Here is a 23,638-nt window from a genome sequence, read left to right on the forward strand (position 1 = left end):
ATAATATGCTTTAAAGTTATAATAAAATGCATGTTGAAAACTCATAACATATATGCATGTAAGATAACAGGTGTCATTTGCCTAATGATTTTTAATATTAAAGCAATGAGACTTATAAGATTAATGTGCTTATAACGTGCTTATACTGACACCTACTGGCACATGTCACAAGATCACTGACACTGGCATGTGTCACTGACATTACTGGCATGTGTCTAAAAAGAGCCACTTGACAATGATGATCAGGGTTACACATAGGCTGTTAATATATTTGGGCCCAGGGGCCCACAAGTTATGTGTTAAAAGTGCGTTGCATACATAGTACCCCCACCCCTACTCACCTTAGGGGCAAGGAAAAAAAGTTCAGGCTCAGGAATTTTTTCCACTATCAGCCCTGTATTAATATGCATACTTCCTCAAAAGAAAGACTATGGCTATCTGATCTGTCTCTGCCCAATACAACTATTGACTGGGAAATAGTACATTCCATGCTTCCACAAACCCCAATCACCAGTTTATTATCTTTAAAACTATTCACAGGGCATATGTAACTACACGTATACGACATATCTAGGTTTATCTTCATATCCTTTATTTTAAGTTCTGTGAATCTCAGTGTCCAGATACCTTTTTAAATATGATGTGGGAATGTCCAGAGGTGCAAAAACTTTGGGATTCTGTGCTGGACATTTTATTTAAAGTTACAAAAATTAGATTCCCCAAAGATCCTGTTTGGTTATTATTGAATGATAACTCTCAATTTCCCCTAAAAGCAAAGGTCTGTAAATTTTGGTTAGCTGCTGCCACTGTTACAAAGAAAATGTTAGATCATCAGGGGGTTTCCACCTCTGTACTCTCTTTTAAGCACTGGTTGCATTCACTATTGGAAATACACATCTGGAACTGTCTGGATCAACCATGCTAGGGCATTCTAATGTTGTGGAAAATCTATATAGGCCACATCAAAGAGTTCTTGGACACTGAACTGCCATCTGATACTACGAATGTCAAATTTGATGTAATCTAATAACTTGGTCCAAGCTACAGTTATTCTGTGTTTCCTGATGTTCGTTGAATGGGGTGGGGGGATGGGATGTAAAATAAATGTAAAATAAAAACTAATTGCAGTGCGACACTATGAAACCACAACCCATTTGCTCATGCTTATCCGCTTTTTAAATGTGGTATAATAAATTTTATATAATAAATGTCTAATAATAAATGTTTACAAAGCACTGTATTGCTTTCAAAAATCACAATCACAATGTATATATATCCATGGCAATATCTGATAGCAAGAAAGTGATACATTTTTTATAAATTGTTAAAATATTGGTGTTTGTGATGCAGCAAGTGCAAAGACTGTTGTGTACACCATGATTTCACATAAAATTCCCTTTAATGTGAGATATGACTGAAAGGTGGTCATAAACGAATATTTTTTTCAATTCAAAAGAGTAGCGACTCGGAAACGGTATTCCATATGTCGCAACTTAACAGCCGGATGTAGCAAGTTTAAACAGAACACAAAAAAAAAGTTTAATGAATGAGGAGGCGTGTGGACATAACACAAAATCTAAATCAATTAATTTTAGCATGCCAAAGTCTAATTTTATGCATATAAAATATATTTTTCCAACAACAAAATTGTGGTTAGTAAAAATGTTGAGTGACTTGTAATGTTGTAAAACTACTAGCCAGAGAGGCTAATGATTAAAAAAAAGTTAATGTCAAGCCCTGGTCACATGTATTTTGATTCAGTTTTGAGTTTTTCCTCAATATTTATTAAGAAAATTGTGAGTTATTTTCTTATACTTTACAATTCCTTCTCTGATTTGTAAAATATCGTGATTGTAGATTTGCAATTTTGGAAAAATTATTGCATAGTTGTAAGATAAAGTATCATATATAACTTTGTTCTCATCTAATCGTATGTGAAGTCATATTGATAATATTATTGAATATAAACTAAATATTCAACTCTGTTGTCAGAATCAGGCGAATGTGGTATCCCGATCATGAAATTGTTGCTACTTAAAACAAACACATTTTGCATTATTGTAGTTTTATCAAGTAAAACATTACTATTTAAAAAGACTGAGGTTAAATGTAATTAAATACATGACCAGTGCTTGAGCATCACTTGGTGTCTGTCGGAAGCAGTGACTGCTTGTCTATTTTTTGTCAAAAGATGTAGGTGGTACAAGATTTAATAGAGGTGGCCACCTTGTAATTCTCTGTGCAGAAGAAACGCTGTTTTTTTAACAGTGCCTTTTGCCTCCTCAGATTTTAATCTTGAGTGAAGAAAGCAAAATGTTTCAGCAGAGGCTGTGTGAGGCAGAGAAGATGAAGGATCAGCCAAGACCCTGTTTGAGCTGTATAGAGCAAACTATTGATCCACTGCAGATTGTGAGTGCTGCTTTTTCCCTTGGCTTTGTTCTGTTTGTGATTTTATCAGGTCTTAGATGCTGGATTATTCTACTTCTTTTCACTCACAGGAGCAGTCTAACCATGTATTAGAAAAGGAAGATATACAGCTTTTCCAAACACCCTGTCAAGGTAACCTGTGTGTCGTTTCAATTAAACCTTTTCTTTCTGCAGAACCATTTGGTGTTAGCAAAATCAGATCATATTTTGACCTTTGTAAGATTGATTTGTGTTTGCAGAGAGTAAGTTGATTGAAGAGACTCCTGTAACCTTAAACACAGAGTTTAAACGGACAGATGAGGAGGAATTGTTGAAGCCCAGACTGACTGAGATTGAATTCATAACTGAAGGTGACACACTCTTTTCTAATAATAGTTTGTATAAACCTCTTATGGAGAAACACTGAGAGACATCTGTAAGGTTCAGTTTAGGATAGTAATAGAGCAAATGTACCATTACTACATTACCAGTTTAATACAAGAAAATATGTTTGTCTTTTTGCATTCGTTTTATTGTTAATTGCTTTTAATGAGATAGATTATTTGTTTCATTAATTTAATTGTTACATGTGGACAAATTAATCTAACTTGAATTAATCTACACCCAAAAATGAGGATTATGTTATTAATTTCTCACCCTAATATCAAAGAGACATTTGTTAGTCTCTTTGGAGGATGAGCTCTCAAATTTCACATAAAATATGTTCAATGTCCAGAAAGGTTCCAGAAAACATCCTCAAAACGGACCAAATACAAATATCCTTTTGTGTACACACACACATACACAAAGAAAACACTTTTCGGGTTTCTTCTCCTCAGTGTCAGTATATTGTGTATGTTTCTGAGTATTGTGCTCTGTTGTATAACCCTCCGGATGCCCATGCGTGCCCATACTGACACTGAGGAGAAGAAATTGTTGAATAAAGTCATTGTTTATGTTTTATGTACACAATAGATTCTTGTGGCTTGAAGTTAGCTTATTTGTAGGTGCTGTGTTATGGTTTTGCGCCTGCTGATAGTCATGGTACAGCATCAAATTTTCTTGATTGTTACACAGAAACGAGAATGTAGTTCCTTGCCATATTGCTATAAAAATAGCATTCTGTCAGTCTTGGCATTGGTCAGGGCTGTCCAAACACTTGTTCTACTAAGCTAAAAATTCTCTTGCCAGACCCTGATATTAGCTAAATAATTTTAAAAATGGTAAAACTTTACTGTTTAACTGTAGGAGGGTTGTAAGATGAGGGTGTTCCTTTTAAAAATATGGTTCTAGTATGAGGGCTAAAGGCTATCAGTTTCACAATTTCACTGGTATTTGTATCATAATATAACACCTAAACACCACAAACTTCTGTTTTTCTTAGATCTTGCAACGTTGCAGGAAAAAAATCAAAACCCAAGAGTTGGTGTGTCTGATCATTCTCAGCAAGAAGATGGGAGGGCCCAGAGACCTGAAGAACATACCAGGGTAAGAACCTAAAAGTCTTTAACCCATCCGAGATGCGAGGTAGTTTTTAAAATGCTGCGTCTGAGTAACGGTTCGCTTTCAGAATTAGTAAGCTGATGATGCAATACAAGCGAATGCCGTGTGATGACAGAATTGCACGTGGGACAGATGGCACCAACAGTAGAATTAGAAAACACTCTTGGATATTGCTGATGCCAGGCAAAACAAAATTCACACTGCATGATTTTCAAAATCTGGTTTCTATGGATTGGTGACAGGAGGTTATATACAGCATGAAGTTACTATAATCGCTGACAACTCTGTCTGGGTCGCGAATTACATTTCACAATCACACAAGAAGTGATAAGAAAAGCAATATCATGTGAGATCTCAGGCAGGCACTGCCCGGTATAAGATTCTGATAGTATGATACCCTTGGATAAAAATATCATGGTTGCAAAGTATCATGATTACTGCTCCAAAATAAGTTATTTTTAAATGTCTTTGGAAAAAACAATGACTTTTTCCCTCATTGAATACAATATATTTTATATCAAGAAACATTTTTTTTAAATTTGGACCAGTAGCTTTTGTTGTGGAGGTTTCTTTTCTGCAGGATGTACTGTTGCACTAAAATAGTTGTGAAATACATGTAAAAAAAAAAAAAAAACGTACACACCTTAGGAACAGTATAACAGAAACTCCCTTCTACCTTGTATCTTGCTCTCATTGGCTGTAGGTCATTGATGAAATATTTTTCTTTTTGAATCCTGACAGGTCTAGATATTACGCATCTGTGAAACATTTTAGATACCTGCCACTAGGGCTGCTCCATAATGGGAAAAATCATAATTATGATTATTTTGTCAAAATTGTGATCTTGATTATGTAAAACAATTATCAGTAGGCCTTATGTCCAAAAAGTATTAGTGGAAATGTATATTAGGGGTGTAACGATACACCAAAGGCACGGTTCAGTTCGGTTCACTGTTTTGGAGCCACGGTTCGGTACGGTTCGGTTTCTGTTTGCTGTGGGGTTAGGGTTGATGTCATGTTTACAGCAATAAATATATATATATATGCAGAATATAAAACCACCAAGCTTTAAAATGTTACCATATATAGAAACCTTCCCTACCACGCACCTTTACATTTTAAAAGAAAATTTGTACTTATCAGTCTTGCATTATCTTAACTAAATTCAACAAAAGCCTCTTCAAGACTATTAAATGTTTTTCTCATTAATGTGTGATGAAACACCTGTGTTCAATGGACTTTCAAAATTAAAACAAGTATTTCTATTTTCATATACTATCGACACCTGCCTAAAAACTACAAAACCAATAAACTTTAACTTTGTTGAACCTAATATTTCTTAAATAAGTTTTAATCAGAATGTATATGAACACATAAATATATATATGAATCAAATTACAATGTTTAGAGTACAAGTAAACAGATTTGCGATCAGATTTTGTTCATTCTGATTGACAAAAATTGGTGTATGTAAATATAGCCATTGATGTGTCATTCTGGAACCAGTGAATTTAAGAGGTTAATCCCTCCGAAATATCACACCTGGGTTTTGCGGCAGTAAATTATTTCTTTTGATGTTTCAGCAGCCTAACGAGTTAGAGGCAGAAAATGAGGCAGGGAAAAGGTCTGAATAAAGCAGCCGTGAAGTAAGAAGAGAGAGTAGGCCAGCCAGCAAGGAGACTAGAGGATAACCAGCAGGACAGACTGCAGTTGAAGCTTGTAATAGGATCGCCTTTCCTTCTCTCTCACCTGGCCTCATTATTTTCTCTTTCAGAGGCTTGGGGGCAGGATTTAGCTCCAAGTAGTGATTTATTTACGCAGCAGGTTTCTAAGATAATAAAATTTCTGTGGTTCAAGTGACCTGCAAACAGGAGGAGTGACAGAACTGCATTAGAACATAAGCCCAGAAACAAGTATAATATTGAAAATAAAGAATTTAGCTTAAGTTCCATTAAATTATAGTTAAAGGAACAATCCTTTTTTTTTTTTTTTTTTTTTTTTTTTTTTTTTTAATAGGCTCTTTTTAAATAACTCATCTGTGGCCCATTTAAGAAAGCAGGTTAGGTGAAAATTCAGAGAATTTTAACCTTGAAATGAGGGAAGCTCTGAGTTTTCAGTTTTAAAATGGGATGTATGTCAAAACAAGAAAAGCGGAGAAAGTCAAGCCAGTTTCTAAATGGATGGTACTTTTTACTTAGCCTATAAACCTAACTTGCTAAGAAGCAGGTTTTCTTTAGTAAACCCAGAGTTTCATTAGATTTTTTTTCTCTTTTTAAAGTGCAAGCAATGTTTAAATTATTAATAATTTATGCACACTACAAAAATAAAGTATTTATATGTATTTCAAGTACAAATATTTAAAAATTCTTAAATCAAGATTAATGTTTATTTTTTTTTAGAAAAGATATTAGATATCTATGTTTTTACCCGGTGGCGTATACATTAAGCCCTCTCTAATGTTTTATAGCTAATCAACTGTGAACATTGTAGCTTTTTTTGTGCTAAATGTGTTTAGGATTTATGTAGGTAGGACATAAGTTAGGTTGTTGTCTCCAGCTCTTCTGACTCTGATTGAATGATACATTTATTAAGTTTGATTGTTTATTTCAGGGGTGAAGCAGTGGCGCAGTAGGTAGTGCTGTTGCCTCACAGCAAGAAGGTCGCTGGTTCGAACCTCGGCTCAGTTGGTGTTTCTATGTGGAGTTTGTTCTCCCTGCGTTCGTGTGGGTTTCCTCCAGGTGCTCCGGTTTCCCCCACAGTCCAAAGACATGCAGTATAGGTGAATTGGGTAGGCAAAATTGTCCGTAGTGTGTGTGTGTGTATGTGTGTGTGTGTGTGTGTGTGTGGATGTTTCCCAGAGATGGTTTACGGCTGGAAGGGCATCCGATGCGTAAAAACGTGCTGTACAAGTTGGTGGTTCATTACGCTGTGGTGACCCCGGATTAATAAAGAGACTAAGCCGACAAGAAAATGAATGAATAAATGAATGTTTATTTCAACAAATCATTCAGAGTTTATTCATCATTCATTTTCCTTCGGCTTAGTCCCTTTATTTATCAGGGGTCGCCACTGCAGAATAAATCTCCAACTTATCCAGCATATGTTTTTTTTTACGCAGCGGATGCCCTTCCAGTCGCAACCCATCACTGGGAAACATCCATACACACTCATTTACACATACACTACGGTACAATTTAGTTTACCCAATTCACCTATACCACCGGGCTTTGGGGGGAAACCGGAGCACCCGGAGAAAACTCATGCAAACACGGGGAAAACCTGCAAACTCCACACAGAAATGCCAACTGACCCATCCGGGGCTTGAACCAGTGACTTTCTTGCTGTAAGGGAATTGTGCTACCTCTCTGCACCACCATGCAGCGCCATTCGCTGTTCAGTAAAGTAGATTTGCAATCCTGCATTTTATAACCAATGATTGTATAAGGTCAAATAGGACAGCGTTATCGTGTTCACGCACAGAGAATAATTGCTGTATGACATGCTTTTCTGTCACCTTTTGATTGGCAGAATCCAGCTGGCTGTGGTCATTCACTGTTTTTACATAATTGGCTGATGTTCATTAGTGCAGATAATTGTTTTTTTCTGCCATTACCAATTATTGGCCAAAACATTATGCATCCCTAGTTTATACAAGATGTTTTTTTTTTTTGGCTTGGAAAAGCAGAACACAATGGAGCACAATGTGATGTAAAGGTACAGTGTAACCTAGTGTGCAATAATACCGACTTTTCAGTTAGATAAACTAAAAAAATATCAAATAACAATGCTGCATTAAATTTTCACTGTATAAAATTAAATGAAGGTTAATCATTAATGAGATATTTGGCTCTTCAGTCAATAGCAGAGTGATTACATTAAGTTTTGTTTTTTGGTTAATATTAAAAATGCAGAACAATGTTTGCTCACACTCTGACATCACTTTTGTTTTCATGTGAAAGCATGCCCTACTTTAGTTGTCACTGATGGTGCATTTACTTGTGGAGAGCTGTGTTTTAATGCTTGGACATTCATTCTGACATGCACAGTGCCAGATTAGAGTGTAATTAATTGAGAAACGCTAAATACAATATTTAAATTTTGATCCAAAACCAGAAAACCCAAGGAAACTGTGGAGGTCGAACTGAACAGTGCCCACAAGAGTTTCTTTCAAACACAAAAGAAGATACTTTGAAAAAAACTGGTTGACTTGTTTCCATTGACTTGTTTCCATTGACTTGTTTCCCTGTTATGGAAGTCAGTGGGTACCATCAGCAAGCAGGTTTAAAACCTATTGATGGGGAGTTAAGGGGGACGGTCTTTTTCATGTTCACATTGCTAAGCTTTTGGTGTGACACCACAAAAGGTAATATGTGTGGCAAGCCTATTTACCTTTAAAATGAATTAATTTCTACACATTATTAATAAGTAATAATATATTAAAATTATAATATAAGAATAAACTGTATTAGTTTGTCATTCCGTACATGTTAAAAATAGCAATGCAAGCCCAGTGATGTTCATCTTATCATAATATGATTAATGTTTATCAGGCACTACTTCTACCACTAAAAAAGAAAATTATATTATAAATAATCTAAATAAATTGGCTAGGCAGGTTGGTCTTTAAACGAATACATTGTCTTTGTTTTGTTTTTTAATTATTGTATTTTTTCTTCTCCTGTATATTTCTTACACCAAATCTTCAAGCAGCAGCTGGTCAAGAAGCAAGACACCATTTTAAAACTGCAAAAGGATTCAGTTGTTTCTCCCAACTCTGATACCCAGGAAGCTGACAAACTCAAACAAACCTCAAACATGAAAACAAAGAATGAAGGCGACTCTGTTAGTCCAACACAAGAGGTCAGTATAGTGATATTAATGCAAAATTCATGCAGTTAAATCTAAGTATTATCACATATAAAAAAATTGAATAGTTCTGGTTAGTATGGTAATTGTTTACTATGTGTACATAATGTTTTGTTGATCACTCATAGCAGGTAGCAGAACAGGACTCCTCTGTACTTTCTACAAAGAGTCTCAGGGAAGAGCGTTTTCCCAAACCTGAGCTAGAAATCAGCTTCACGCCACTAAAACCTCACCGAATGAATGTCAGGAAACCGGGCGAAGAAGAGTCTGTCACGATCAAACTCCGACGTACAGCCAGAAAGAGAAAGAGTACTGAGATAGAGGTATACAAAAATCACATCTAAACACATTTTGTTGGCATAACTTTGTTTTGAGTTAATTTATTATTTACACTTTAACTGTAATGTCTACTAATAAACCTTTATCGTTAACGCTTTAGGGGTGGGCGATATGTGAAAAATTTATGGTATGAGTAATTTTTTTTCATGGTAACAAGATATTGCACTTTGGACCAGGGGAGGACAAGTCAGAGCACTTGCTCTGAACCCCTGGGCTCTGCGATTAAACCAAAATTCTGAATTAAACCAAAACAAAGCATTACAATTGGCTTAAGATTGGCAATCAAAATTTGGGACATTGCAACCTGCAGAACCTGGGAAGGTTAAAAAAAATATTGCACTCTATAGTGATTTAAAATGAGTAGTCAGAAAGTCAGCAAAAAGGGATTAGACTTTGAAAATATCTGCAAAACATTGTGCATCTGTACTATATTAAACAAACTCATTTGGCTGAGCTGATGCTTTTATCTTTTTCTTGTTTGAGAAGTGTTAACTTACAATCAGGATTTTGAATTCCCCATAAATGTTAGATTTTCACAATGGACCCTTTTCACAGGTTATGACATGCTTAACGGTCATCATAATCTTAAATCCTTGAAAGTTTTTAATATTTAGATTTTTTTTTAAACATACAAACATTTATATGCATTTATGAATGTATTACATCATCTTTGCATCAAATTACAAAAAACGAATTACCGCTTATGCAAGGTCTTTCTAATGCAGCATCTATGGGGCAGAGAGTAAATTTGACGTTATTCTCTCCTCTGGCTACCGTCATCAGTCTTGCACTTTTACCTTTTTCTGAAAGCCTTGATAACACCATGAATGAGTTTTCTTTTTTTATTTCAGCAAACAGGATTTAAATTCACATTCACCATGCTCTAAGTTTACCCAGCTATAAGAAGCCCGGATATTTGAAAATCATCTCTAAATTAAAATCAGACATCTAATTTCATGGCTGCAATTTATGCTTTGTTCCTAAATAGAAGTAATGTGATTTCGTTTTTATTTTGTTTGTTTATTTATTTATTTAATTTTTTATTAGTGTAACAAAGCAACCCCTGAATATTTTTCTCATGGGGCAGGCACTAGTGCCCAACAAGAGGCTGCTTAGTAGCAAAAATCGAAAGAAAATATTAATCGATACTGAGTTAAGCTCTGCATAATTGATGACAACATCAATAAGTCATTCCTTTTTTCATATATATTAAAACAAATAAATAAATAAATAAAAAAAAAAAAAAATATATATATATATATAAATATATATATATATATATATCGAGGACATTTTTCTACCCTACCCCCCTCTCTTTCTCTCTCCAACTGTGCTTCCTGTCTCAATACTGTTCTATCTAATAAAGGCAAAAAGGCCAAAAATAAATCTTCATTAGTTACAAAAATACAGGTTTCTTTACAACTTGTAAAGTTGTCATATTTGGAGATATTAGCTGCTGGAGATACTGTTGTCCTAAAAAAAAAAAAAAAAAAAAAAAAAAACATACATAAAAAACTTACATAGAATCATAGGAACAGTACAGCAGACAATGTTGGTGGTTTTAAAACCTTGAAAACGGTTATCGTCCCATGCCTAGTTATGATTGCTGGGATAAACTGACTGTTTAACTTACTGAGGTGTATTGTACACAGAGTTATTCTGTACTTACTTACACTCACAGATTCAAGTGTGTTATTAACAATAGTTTATCTAAAACATAGGTTAAAGTTCACCTTGGATTGCTGACCTGGTCTAACTATGAGTGCTTCAGTCAGTGTTTCCCTCAAGCAACGACTTTCTCTAGCTCAAACACTGCACACTAGCCACGCCCACTTATTTACATGTCGCTGTATACACTATAATGAAATATTAATCTGATATTGTTGACATTTTATTCTGAGGTAATTCTTAGTTTATATTAACAAATGCAGTTAAATAATGTAAATGTGATGTTTCTGTTTTATATCATTTAAAACTCATAAGAAAAACATTAAAACATTGCTCAAGTACTTTTACATTAATTTCCCTACATATACATCTAAGACCAAAACGTCACCGTATAACTTGTGTTCTACCTGCTTGTGTTTGTTCTAGAACTCAGTGGAGTCAGAAAACTGTAAAAACCGGAGACTGAAGGTGAACAACAGGGCTAACATGCAATCTGTTGAGGTGGCTATTTTTTTCCAATAATGTACCTTTGATTTTTTTTTTTCCCTGTCTTTCTCTCTAATGTTTATTCAATAATGCACTAAGCAAGCATTCTGCATTTCTGCACCATTCTGCAGACTCCCACAGTGCAAGGAAAAAAAATGAGTCAATTAAAGCAAAAAGACTCTCCCGCTAGCCTGAAAGGTAAAAAAGACGGACCCCTGCAGAAGATTGGCGACTTTATTCAGAGCTCTCCAACCCTCTTTGGGAGCAAAGGTCAGTTCTAGCTCTTTATTTTACACCCAATGGTATCGGTTGGAGCTCTCTGCCAAAGTGTTTCAAACTGTATCTTAGCATGGCCAAACTTCTAACTTCTTCCTCAGCCAAGAAGATCATGAGCATGGTGAATGTTAAATCCCCCGAACCACTAAATGCATCTGAAAACAACAAGCCCAAGAGATCCAAACGCAAGCTCTTCAAGACTCAAGTTTCATCTCCGATGGACATACCATCCTATCCTGTAAGTATTGTTATTCGTAAGTGAATCAACCAGAAAAAAATGGGGGAAAATTAAATAGATACGCAGCCTTTGCTCAAACCATATTTGGCAGCAATTACAACCTTAAGTCTTTTTGAATTTGATGCCACAAGCTTGGCACACCTGTCTTTGGGAATTTTTGCCAGTTCCTTTTTGCAGTACCTCTCAAGCTCTATCTGGTTGGATGGGAAACGACAGTGTACGGCCATTTTCAGATCTCTGCAGAGATGTTAAAGAGCCCATATTATACATGAAATAGGGTCATATCCTGGTTGTAAGGGTCTCCAACAACAGTCTAATATGCATGCAAGGTCAAAAAACACTTTCATGGTCTTATAATCTGCATTTATTTTTACCTAATTATCCCAGCGACTCCTGTATGAATCGTCCAGTGATTCATTTGTTCCCAAACCCCTCCTTAGCGCGAAGCTAATCTGCTCTGATTGGACCGATGACAGTCTGTCGCGATTGGTCGACTGCCTTCAGTCAGAGAGGGAAATGGCCAATAGCTAATCAGCAATTTAAAAAGTAATCACAGTTCATACACGCTCGATAGTGTAGACATGGAGTTTAGCTGCCACACTATGGCGAGTGGATAGTGCCACGGATAACCGAACGAAGGAGACAGTCGTGTACTCGCCATACCACACACACACAAAAACACACACACACCTCCGGATGACAACGCTCCCGCTTCCGCCCGCACCCGCCAGGTTTTAGCCTGAGAACCCGCTCCGTTTTCTGCCCGCCGCCAAAAAATCACCCAGTATACAGTCCAGACAGCCAAGCTGTCAGTATAAACACACACACAGCACAAAGCTCGTTCGTTCGTTCGCTCTCTCTCTCTCTCTCTCTCTCTCTCTCTCTCTCTCTCTCTCTCTCTCTCTCTCTCTCTCTCTCTCTCTCTCTCTCTCTCTCTCTCTCTCTCTCTCTCTCTCTCTCTCTCTCTCTCTCGCTCTCTCTCATACGCGCGCGTGCGCACTAACACACACACAAGCACCACGCAGACTCTCTCTTTCTAATTCGCATAGCAATATCCGTGATATTGCTAGACAGCCCGCTCCCGTCCCAAATTAAACCCGTTACCGACCGCTCCCGCGATTAATTCGGAAATTTATTCCCGCGGCTGTCCCCGCGCCAGATTTCTGCGGCGCGGGAATAAATTTCCGAATAAATCGCGGGAGCAGAACTCTAGCACGGAGCTCCATAAACAAACAGCACGCGTCGCGTTTTTAACGTGACTTTGCACGCGATAAGATAAAATATCCAGTTAACCTGATACAGTACACGCGGTTACAAGTAACAAATCACAACTAAATACATTTGCAAGCTAGAGTCAACGAGGCAACAACTTTAACCGCACGTACTTACACTTGAGAAATGGAAGAAACCCATCCTGACGTCCATCAGTTACTCTTTACTGATCCTTCCTTTAACAAACTCAGATGAAGTATTCTTTGTAGCATGTAGCTTCCAGAAGTTTCCAACTGCTTGGTTATAATGCTGATGTTTCATCTTTGGGTAGAGACTCAATATATCCATCTGCAGTGTGACTTCAATCGACCGGCATGTTTGTGTGCGTGTTGTTTGTGGGTGTGCGTGTGTTTGTGGGTGTGTGTGTGTGTGTGTGTCTGGGTTTCTGCGTCAGAGGGCGGGGCCTCAGGTTTGAAATCTCCCGGGTTTGCGCGTGCACGTGAATAACTTGGTTTCGTTCGTACGTCATGGCGAAACACCTAATGAGTCGGTATCAAGGCGACTCGTTTGAAGCACTATGAGTCGACTCTTTTATAGATGAATCAACCGTTTTAAACACTGTATTCTTACAGATTTAAGCCTTAGCTGGATACTTCACTTCAGTTAGAGCTGTGTTACACACTACATGGAGGGGAATTTTCAAAAACCCATAATATGGGCTCTTTAAATAGGTTTTAGGTCTGGGCTCTGGCTTCCCCTGCCTTGTGCCTCAAGACAATCCTGTCTAGGAGGTCTACAGACAATTCCTTTGTCTTCATGGTTGGTTTGTGCTTTAACATGCACTGTCAACCCTGTGACCTTATATAGACAGGTGTATGCCTTTTCAAATCATGTCCAATCATAATTGGGCAAGCATTTGGATACATGATTGCGACAAGCATTTGATATGTTTTTCTTTTATAGCGAACACAGAGTGTTGTGCATGAGAATAAATGTTTAATAAAATACAAGAGGGAATCAAATTTTACCAGTAGAAAAAATTGGTCCAATATTATTGTCAATGACAGATTGCAAGCATATGTCTCAAACATAATAATTCAACATCAGAATTATGAATAGTTGTATTGTGATGTTATCACTTTACTGTGCATTAATGACCAGGACCAGTTTATGTTTGTTCAGGTCCATCATTCTAAGTCTATATAAAATGTAGCATTTTTACCAACAGTAGACCTACACATAATATTATTATAGTTTTTTTTTACTGTATGTTTGAGAAATTACAATTATAATAGCTTACTCATATTAACCTTTATTTTACATTTACAGAATCGTGAGAAAATTGTGATCTTTATTTTATGCAAAAAATTTGCAATTCTTGTTTTAGCCAGAATCGTACAGCTCTTGTGTGTGTGTGTGTGTGTGTGTGTGTGTGTGTGTGTGTGTGTGTGTGTGTGTGTGTGTGTGTGTGTGTGTGTGTGTGTGTGTGTGCGCGCGCGTATTTATGTATGTATGTATGTGGTATGTGCTTAGCATATACAAGTACACCACTCATAAATCTGTCTTTTAAATTAATAACTTTTAATAGGAAGCTATACAATATTATTTTTGTACATATACATTAGATTAGCGAGTACTGAAGCCAAATCTGGAGCTTATCCCACAAAATAGCTTACGATAATGACCCAAAACTAGTGCAGCCAAATTTATGTAATAGAAAATCATTAAATACAAATTCAAATCAAATAAAAAAAAAAATTGTTGAAATTTTGTAGGTTGTAATTTATATATATTTTTTAAAATATTTTGCTTGAATTTAATTGTATTCTTTCTATTTCTTAATATTTTTGGTGACTAAAATATTATTTTAATAAATATATCTGTTCAATAAATTAGTTTAGTTTAAATGCACCAAAATACACTGCCTTTATTCACTGAGAAATAAATAAAAATATTCATTTTTAAAATGCTGTGTTCTTATTTATGCCGACCACTGTATATATATATTAGGAGTGTAATGGATCACAACCTACGATTCGGAACACACCTGACCTGCTGATTAAAACTTCAGTGTAAGCTGCATGATTATTCATTAAAAGATTGAGATCTCAACAATCACGCAACAGAAATTATAAATGATGTTGATTTGCATATGTTTATTAATCCTCGAATCGCTGCATTCAAATCTATGTTTGATCAATGCAAAGATTGTTAAAGAGATTCAGTCTTTAGTCTTTTATGTTAGTTAAAGTTACAAACAGTCAAAAAGACAGAAGTACTGGAATATCAGCTTATAGTTTAGATAAAACCACTGATGTTTATCACTGTCATATTCATTAAACTGAACGGTTTCTACATTTGGCATCATCAGCAACAGCAGTAGTAACAGGACATTTTTCTTAGTACTAAATATTTTACAATTTATTTTTGTTCAGCTGATTATTTCTTCATTTTATTTTTAATACAGATACAGGTTGTAGGTTATACTTATGTTTAGTAAAACCAAAAGTTTCTTGCAGTACTGTTTTTGGGATAAATGGAAAGCAAATTACCTTTTTGGCTGATCCGAAAAATGGTCCGATCTGTGACAAAAAAAACATAATGTGAACTGAACCGTGAGATTTGTAATCTGAAAAAAATTTATATTTGTAATCTGTTAAATATATATATTTACACACACACAAACACACACACACACACACACACACACCAGTCATTACCTTTTGTTATAAGTTTACTAGTTAAACATTAAAAACTGAAATCTTGAATCAGATATTATTTTTAACAAGTCACTATGTCTTACTTTTTTCAGTGTTTAAATATTTTTTTTAACATGTATCAAGGAAGTCATTATTTAGCTAATTTCTCGAATACAGTTGCACTGTGGTGCTAAATCATTGCTCTTTATGCTTGATCATTTGTATAATTAACATTGAAAATATTACATGGTGTAAAGTTTCAAGCTATTAAATCCATTGAACTATTTTACAGATCATTGGAAGCAGTGATGATGATAAAGAGAGCGATCATCTCATCATCAAGAGAAAACTCAGAACAAGAACTGCCAAGAGATGATACAAACATTTGATGGCCAAGTATAATTTAAGTGTTTCTACTTTCCCCCATTCTAAATTGTTTGACAGTTTGTTGGATGTTGTTGAATAGTGCAGAACAGTTTTAAACTGGATGTGTTTGTAAATATTTTAAGTGTGTATCTCCTGAGTGTTTAAAAGAATCTTAAAATTCAGCTGTTCATTTTCTGTGGTTATTAGAAAAAAATAAAAAAGTGACTGATTTACATTAATTACACTAAAATAAGCCTCAAAGCAGATATCATTTGGGATACATTTCTTATTCTTAAGAGATTCAAGTGAAAAGCATGAAACCCCACAAACAGTATTTTTGGAGGAAAAGGAAACTTTATTCAGATAGTATAAAATACCAATCTGTTCAGTCTAAAAACAAAATGATATTAAATATTTTTATTTTATAAATAAAAATAAAAAAGCTTCCGAACAAGGTGAAGGGAATGAAGAGAACGTTCCAGATGAATGTTTGGGGTCAACTTGTTGTATGATAGTCATTTATTTCTGCTGTCAGTAAATGGAGGGTGGCTGTCATCAGAGAAGAGTAAGTAATACATTTTACCCGCACCTTTTGATCTCTGCACTGAGGTCACAACTGCACTAATACACACATCACTTTCTGAGGTGAAATAAATGTGACATTGAAAACACACTTTTTTTTTTTTGATCATGTCATCACTGCTGTAACTATGGTTCCCCTTCGGTTGGGGAACTTCAGTGCCATAAAGTGGATTGATTGAATCCACGAATGGGAGATTCGGATCAGAAGCTGCTTTTCTGGAGAGTCTTGAACGGGCCAATGAATGAAAATGAATTGGCAGCGTAAGCTTGCGCAGGTGTGCTGCATCGCCAATTATCCCAGCATATAAGCACACCTGAAGCCAGCAAACGCTATCCTTTTCGCTTCAGATCCTTTCTGAGTGAGTCGATGAGGGTTCCTCTTGCTGTTCAGCACTTCAGAGGGAACGAGTGTCTCCCGGTCCAGAGTGGGTTTTCGCGGCGGCAGACGGTCGAGCTGGGTTTCTCCCTTGCCTGCGGTTCTTTGGGTCCGGTCCTCCAGAGCGGTGCGTATTGTTGCAACTTTCCTAAAAGAGCAACACAGTCGTGCAGCACGTCCTTTTCAGGATGGCGCTCCGACTGTGCGTTTCTGGATGCGGGGGTTTCCTGGCTCCGGATGATGGACACGATCACTGCATTGCATGTTTGGGGGTCCAGCATGTTAATGCGGTGCTCACGGGCGGTTCATGTCGTCATTGCGATGCCATGACCATTGCACAGCTAAGATCGCGGCTAACTTTCGTAAGAGAGCGAGCCACCCCAGTTGCCTCCTGTTCTAAAAAAGCAGCAGGCGCTCGGGCAGATCTGAGGGTTCCAGTGGGAGATAATCCGCCGCCCACGGGCTCGCGGACCTCTCGCTCCTCACGGCGCTCCATCCAAGCTTCGGGTAGTGGGAGTGATCCGTCTAACCAGATGGTAGCTCTCAAACTCGCTGACACCGGAGATCAGATGTCCTCCGCGGCATCGGAGGGTAGGCTTTCACTGTCCGACGAAGATCCGGACCTGCTCGCCCCCTCCGGGCAGGTGAGCGCCTTCAAATCGGATCCTGAAGCGGACATGTTAGCCGTGCTTTCCTGGGGTGCTTCGGCCGTGGGGTTGGAGCTGGTTTATCCCCCAGCTCCGCGGCCGGACCGACTAGATGGGTGCTACGTAGAGGACCAGAAGGCAAAGCCTTCGAAGCCTCTCGTCCCCTTCTTCCCGGAAGTGCACAGTAGGCTCACGCAGTCTTGGAGGGCACCTTTCTCTTCCCGTGCTGCGTGTCCCTCCGCCCTCACCGCCCTTGACGGCGGAGCTGCCAGGGGGTATAAGCGATCCCGTCAGTGGAGCGCGCTATCGCGGTCAATCTTTGTCTGCGCGGCGCCTCTACGTGGCGGGGTTTGCCCCGCCTCCTGTCCAAAGCCTGTAGGTTGTCTGCGCAGGCGCTGGCCGAGCTGCACAAGGGCGGGTCTAACCCAAGCGACCGACTATGCTCTTCGGACTACTAAGTCCGCCGCGTGTGCGCTGGGAAGGACGATGTCCACACTTGTGGTTCAGGAACGCCACCTCTGGCTAAACCTGGCCGATATGCGCGATGTTGACAAAGTTCGCTTTCTTGACTCGCCCATATCCCAGGCTGGCCTGTTCGGCGACACCACCGTCGGTGAATTCACCCAGGAATTCAAGGCGGTGAAAGAGCAGTCGGATGCGATGGGCAATGTCATCTATCGGCGTGGCCGTAAGCCCGCTCCGCCCGCCGAGCCATCCACCTCCGCTGCTCCTCGCCAAGGGCGCCCGCCAAAGAGTGCTGCCCCGCCCCCGCCTCCGGCCAAGCGGGCGTGGCGTACACCTCGAAAGCAGGTAGCCCCCCCTGCCCAGGGCACCGTTAAGTCCGGCAAACAGACCGCGAAGCGTCCCTGAGACAGGCCATCCGGAGAAGAGGAAACTTGCTCTTTCCCCGCTGGAGGGCGGGGCCCCGATTACAACTGTACTTTTCAGTGCCACCAAAACATCAATAAAAGAGCACTTTTCCCCTTCCCCGGATGTGACAGCACGAATTCTGCCAGTCCGGGACGCGCTGCCTTCCGGCTCGCAGATTCTACGCGCTTCACCAGTGGCTCACGAGCGCTGGGGGGACGGTCTCCCTTCCCTCAGCCCTCCAGCCCCCTCTCCAGAGTCAGGGTGCGGAGCCAGAGCGAGTCGCTCTCCTCCAGCTCTTCCGCGGGACCCTCGTGCTTCCCGGATCAGCACACCCACTCCGCGCTGCCCCACCGCTGGTACGTCAGCGATTGTAGCGATGACTCCATTAGCGAGGGCTCTGCCTGCCTGGTTAGCGCGGGCCAGCCCCTCGCGGTGGTTCATACGCACAATCAGACTCGGTTACGCGATTCAGTTCGCGAAACGGCCCCCCAAGTTCACGGGCGTGTATTTCTTCAGGGTCAACCCCCTGTCCGCCCCTGTCTTGCGAGAGGAGATTGCTGCCCTCCTGGCGAAGGGTGCAATCGAGCCGGTTCCTCCAGCCGAGATGGAGAGTGGGTTTTACAGCCCATACTTCATCCTACCCAAAAAGAGCGGTGGGTCACGACCAATCCTAGATCTGCGCGTTTTGAACCGCTGTCTGCACAAGCTGCCGTTCAGAATGCTCACGCAGAGGCGCATTCTCCAATGCGTTCGTCCTCGGGATTGGTTTGCAGCCATAGACCTGTAGGACGCGTATTTCCATGTCTCCATTCTTCCACGCCACCGCCAATTTCTGCGGTTTGCATTCGAGGGTCGAGCGTGGCAGTACAAGGTCCTCCCCTTCGGGCTCTCTCTGTCTCCGCGAGTCTTCACCAAACTTGCGGAGGGTGCCCCTTCGGCTCGCGGGCATCCGCATACTCAATTATCTCGACGACTGGCTGATTTTAGCCCACTCGCGGGAGCAATTGATTGTGCGCAGGGACAAGGTGCTTCGGCATCTCCACCTCCTGGGGCTTCAGGTCAACCGAGAAAAGAGCAAACTCGCCCCCGTGCAGAGGATCTCTTTTCTCGGGATGGAGCTGGACTCGATCGCCATGGTAGTGCACCTCTCCGAGGAACGCGCTCACCTGTTGCTGAACTGTCTGAGGGAGCTTGACAGCAAACTAGTGGTTCCACTGAAGTTCTTTCAGAGGCTCCTGGGGCATATGGCATCCGCAGCTGCCGTCACGCCGCTCGGATTGCTTCATATGAGACCACTTCAGCACTGGCTTCACGATCGGGTCCCAAGACGCGCATGGCACACGGGCACACACCGGGTCCCTGTTACTGCGCTGTGTCGCCGCGCCCTCAGCCCTTGGAACGACCCCTCGTTCCTACAGGCCGGTGTGCCTCTAGGGCAGGCATCCAGCCATGTTGTTGTTTCAACAGATGCTTCCAACACGGGTTGGGGGGCCGTGTGTCGCGGGCATGCGGCTGCGGACCTGTGGAAGGGTGCCCAGTTGCATTGGCATATCAATCGCCTAGAGCTGTTGGCAGTGTTCCTCGCTCTCCACCGCTTTTTTCCGGTGCTGGAGCGGCAACACGTGCTGGTCAGGACGGACAGTATGGCGGCGGCGTATATCAACCGCATGGGGGGTATGCGCTCTCGCCGCATGTCTCAGCTCGCCCGCCGTCTGCTCCTCTGGAGTCACCCGCGGCTGAAATCGCTGCGTGCCATTCACGTTCCAGGCACGCTCAATCGTGCAGCCGATGCGCTCTCACGACAGCTGTTACGCCCTGGAGAATGGAGACTCCACCCCGAGTCTGTCCAGCTGATATGGGTGCGATTCAGGGAGGCCCAGATCGATCTGTTTGCTTCCCCCGAGAACGCTCATTACCAGTTGTTTTTTTCCCTGACCGAGGGCTCTCTCGGCATGGATGCACTGGCCCACAGCTGGCCTCGGGGCATGCGCAAGTATGCGTTTCCACCAGTGAGCCTGCTCGCGCAGTTACTGTGCAAGGTCAGGGAGGACGAGGAACAGGTTCTGCTAGTTGCGCCCCTTTGGCCCAACCGGACCTGGATATCAGAGCTCTCACTCCTCGCGACGGCCATCCCCTGACGGATCCCTTTGAAAGAGGACCTACTCTCTCAGGGACAGGGCACCATCTGGCACCCTCGCCCCAATCTTTGGAACCTCCACGTGTGGTCCTTAGACGCGAGGAAGACTTAGGTAACCTACCGACTGCGGTGGTTAATACCATCACTCAGGCTAGAGCCCCCTCCACGAGGCGCGCCTACGCCCTGAAGTGGAGTCTATTCACTGAATGGTGCGTCTCTCGCAGAGAAGATCCCCGAAACTGCCAGATTAGTGTTGTGCTCCCTTTCCTTCAAGAGAAGTTGGACAGCAGGCTGTCGCCCTCCACTCTCAAGGTTTACGTGGCCGCCATCTCCGCTTATCATAACGCGGTAGCTGGCGGCACCGTGGGAAAGCATAACCTCATCGAATTAATCCATCTCGCCCCCCTCTCATGCCCTCTTGGGATCTCGCCCTCGTTCTCACGAGTTTGCGAGCCGATCCCTTTGAGCCTCTCGAATCAGTATCTCTAAGATTTCTGTCCCTGAAGACAGCTCTGCTGGTTGCGTTGGCCTCCATCAAGAGGGTCGGGGACCTGGAGGCATTTTTGGTCAGTGACTCGTGCCTGGAATTCGGGCCGGATTACTCTCACGTCATCCTGAGACCCCGCCCGGGTTATGTGCCCAAGGTTCCTACCACCCCCTTTAGAGATCAGGTAGTGAACCTGCAAGCGCTGCCCCCGGAGGAGGCAGACCCAGCCCTTTCTTTACTTTGTCCAGTTCGCCCTCTGCGCATTTATGTGGACCGTACTCAGAATTGTAGATCATCTGAGCAGCTCTTTGTCTGTTATGGCGGTCGGCAGCAGGGAAGTGCCGTATCGAAACAAAGATTATCCCACTGGATTGTGGATGCCATTTCACTCGCTTATTTGAGTCTAGGTCAGCCGTGTCCCCCGGGAGTGCGTGCACACTCCACTCAGAGCGTTGCATCCTCTTGGGCGCGTGCACGCGGCGCCTCTCTAACAGACATCTGTAGAGCTGCGGGCTGGGCGACACCCTACACATTTGCAAGGTTTTACAATCTGCGAGTGGAGCCGGTTTCCTAAAGGGTATTAGGTAACCCTTTGGTGATTGAGGAAACAACTCGGTAGGGTGTTGAGACACGCTTGCTGCGCCATTTTCCCTAACATGGAGATACGTGCGCCCTTTTATCTGTCAGTAAAGTTCCCCGTCAGGTGAGCCCTGCAGATTCCTCCATGGCCCCCAGCTCTGACTCAGCGGAGGAGTCACTTGCTTGCCCACTACGTTGTAGGTCTGCCCGCTGGTCAGCCCGCGTTTTGGATATAGGTGCCTGCTATGCGTGATCCCCACTAGGCGATCCCATATGCTTATTCCGCCACGGTTAAGTCCCCCCCCTGGGCAGACCCGTGTCTTCCCTCTCCGCTAACCACTCTTTTGCTATGCGTACTCCCCCTTTTTAGGGCTAGTCCATATGTAATCCTGCCATCTATCCCCCCTTGGGCAACGGATGGTCTCCGCAGCGTCCTTCCTATCGGGATTGCACGCTTCCCAACGTACTGTCGTATTTTCCTAGAATTATATAGATGCTCACGACTTCCTAAAAAATATATCTAAATCCGTAAGACTTCTGTCGAAGTAGGATAAATTAGGGCCAGGGACACGTTGGAGGACCGCGCCTCCCATGATGTGGGTGCGTCACGCTTGCTTGACTATCCCCTCATCGGGGGCGTTGGTAAGGTGCAGTCATTATGGCGCTTTCCATACTTCTCCCATTCGTGGATTCAATCCACTTTATGGCACTGAAGTTCCCCAACCGAAGGGGAACGTCCGAGGTTACAGAAGTAACCCTTCGTTCCCCGAGGAGGGGAACGGAAGTGCCATACTCCGTCGCCATAATGACTGTCCCTTAGCTGTTTGAAAGTCTCTTCAGCTTAAAAGGATAGCGTTTGCTGGCTTCAGGTGTGCTTATATGCTGGGATAATTGGCGATGCAGCACACCTGCGCAAGCTTACGCTGCCAATTCATTTTCATTTATTGGCCCGTTCAATACTCTCCAGACAAGCAGCTTTTGATCCGAATCTCCCATTCGTGGATTCAATCAATCCACTTTATGGCACTTCCGTTCCCCTCCTCGGGGAACGAAGGGTTACTTCTGTAACCTCGAACGATGCTTACATTTGCAAGTTGGCTTTTGGCATTGGGTTATAAAAGTGTGGTGTCCTTATTTAACTTCTAGAGGTTTGTTTCTGCTGTTAAAGGGATCATTTAGCCAATAATGAAAATTTATTCACTCTGAAATTGTTCCAGATGTTTGTTTTTTATTATTTTTTTTTTCTTTTTTGTACTAAACAAGATTCTAAAGAAAGCTGGAAACCTGTAATCTTTGATTTACATGGTAGGAAAAGCTAATACCATGACAGGGCTAAATGATATGGCCAACATGGATGTCTGTACAAATTCTCAAAATTTGACTTCCAAGTATGAAATCTCAAATAAATCAGTTACGTTGCATTAGTATTTAAATGTTCAATCTCACATGTTTTCTTTGATATTATGGCTTAAAAATAAAACACCAAGCATCTCTATCAGTCTCTTTTGTTGAGTTTAATTATAATTCAATATTTATCCACAACATCTCGTCAGCAAAATAGGTTACTGGTATTCTAATGGGTTTATGTTAGATAGCTCCTTTTATTCACTCCGTAGATTAATGTCTGTTTTTTTTTTTTTGCAGCGGAGCTCATTAATATTCACAGTTGATCCAAATATGGTCAATATGGACCTTCCGATTTTAGGGGTATTTTATTAAGTAGTAAATGAGCATATAAAACCATCATTATTTTCTCACCTAAACAATATATCTATGTATAATCAGAGAACAATTTCACTTATTGAACCAGTGCAGTATATGGCACCTTTAAGACCTTTGCATTTAGTTGTTTAAGTTGTTTTACTGTGGTTTTGTGTTGTTCAGTCGTTATAGAAATGATA

At 41.1% G+C, this 23,638-nt stretch overlaps 1 protein-coding gene across 4 annotated transcripts in view; it reads left to right on the forward strand.

Annotated features, from left to right (window-relative positions):
• Positions 1-23,230, forward strand: part of kif20bb (kinesin family member 20Bb) — a 33,668-nt gene extending 10,438 nt beyond the window's left edge. The window contains exons 21-31 of one of the 4 annotated variants that reach the window (XM_073918315.1): positions 2,287-2,409; positions 2,499-2,559; positions 2,667-2,777; positions 3,791-3,894; positions 8,617-8,769; positions 8,904-9,098; positions 11,209-11,283; positions 11,400-11,538; positions 11,646-11,782; positions 15,986-16,751; positions 22,792-23,230. In XM_073918315.1, the coding sequence (XP_073774416.1) occupies positions 2,287-2,409; positions 2,499-2,559; positions 2,667-2,777; positions 3,791-3,894; positions 8,617-8,769; positions 8,904-9,098; positions 11,209-11,283; positions 11,400-11,538; positions 11,646-11,782; positions 15,986-16,069 (1,182 nt within the window). In that variant the 3' untranslated portion in view covers positions 16,070-16,751; positions 22,792-23,230. Of the gene's footprint in view, positions 1-2,286; positions 2,410-2,498; positions 2,560-2,666; positions 2,778-3,790; positions 3,895-8,616; positions 8,770-8,903; positions 9,099-11,208; positions 11,284-11,399; positions 11,539-11,645; positions 11,783-15,985; positions 16,752-22,791 lie in introns of those variants that run through there. The other 3 variants (XM_003199582.7, XM_073918316.1, XM_009306554.5) reach the window with 3 other exon arrangements.
• The last annotated feature ends 408 nt before the right edge of the window (positions 23,231-23,638 follow it).

The sequence above is a fragment of the Danio rerio genome, chromosome 12, assembly GCF_049306965.1.
Source record: "Danio rerio strain Tuebingen ecotype United States chromosome 12, GRCz12tu, whole genome shotgun sequence".
NCBI classification, from domain to species: domain Eukaryota; kingdom Metazoa; phylum Chordata; class Actinopteri; order Cypriniformes; family Danionidae; genus Danio; species Danio rerio.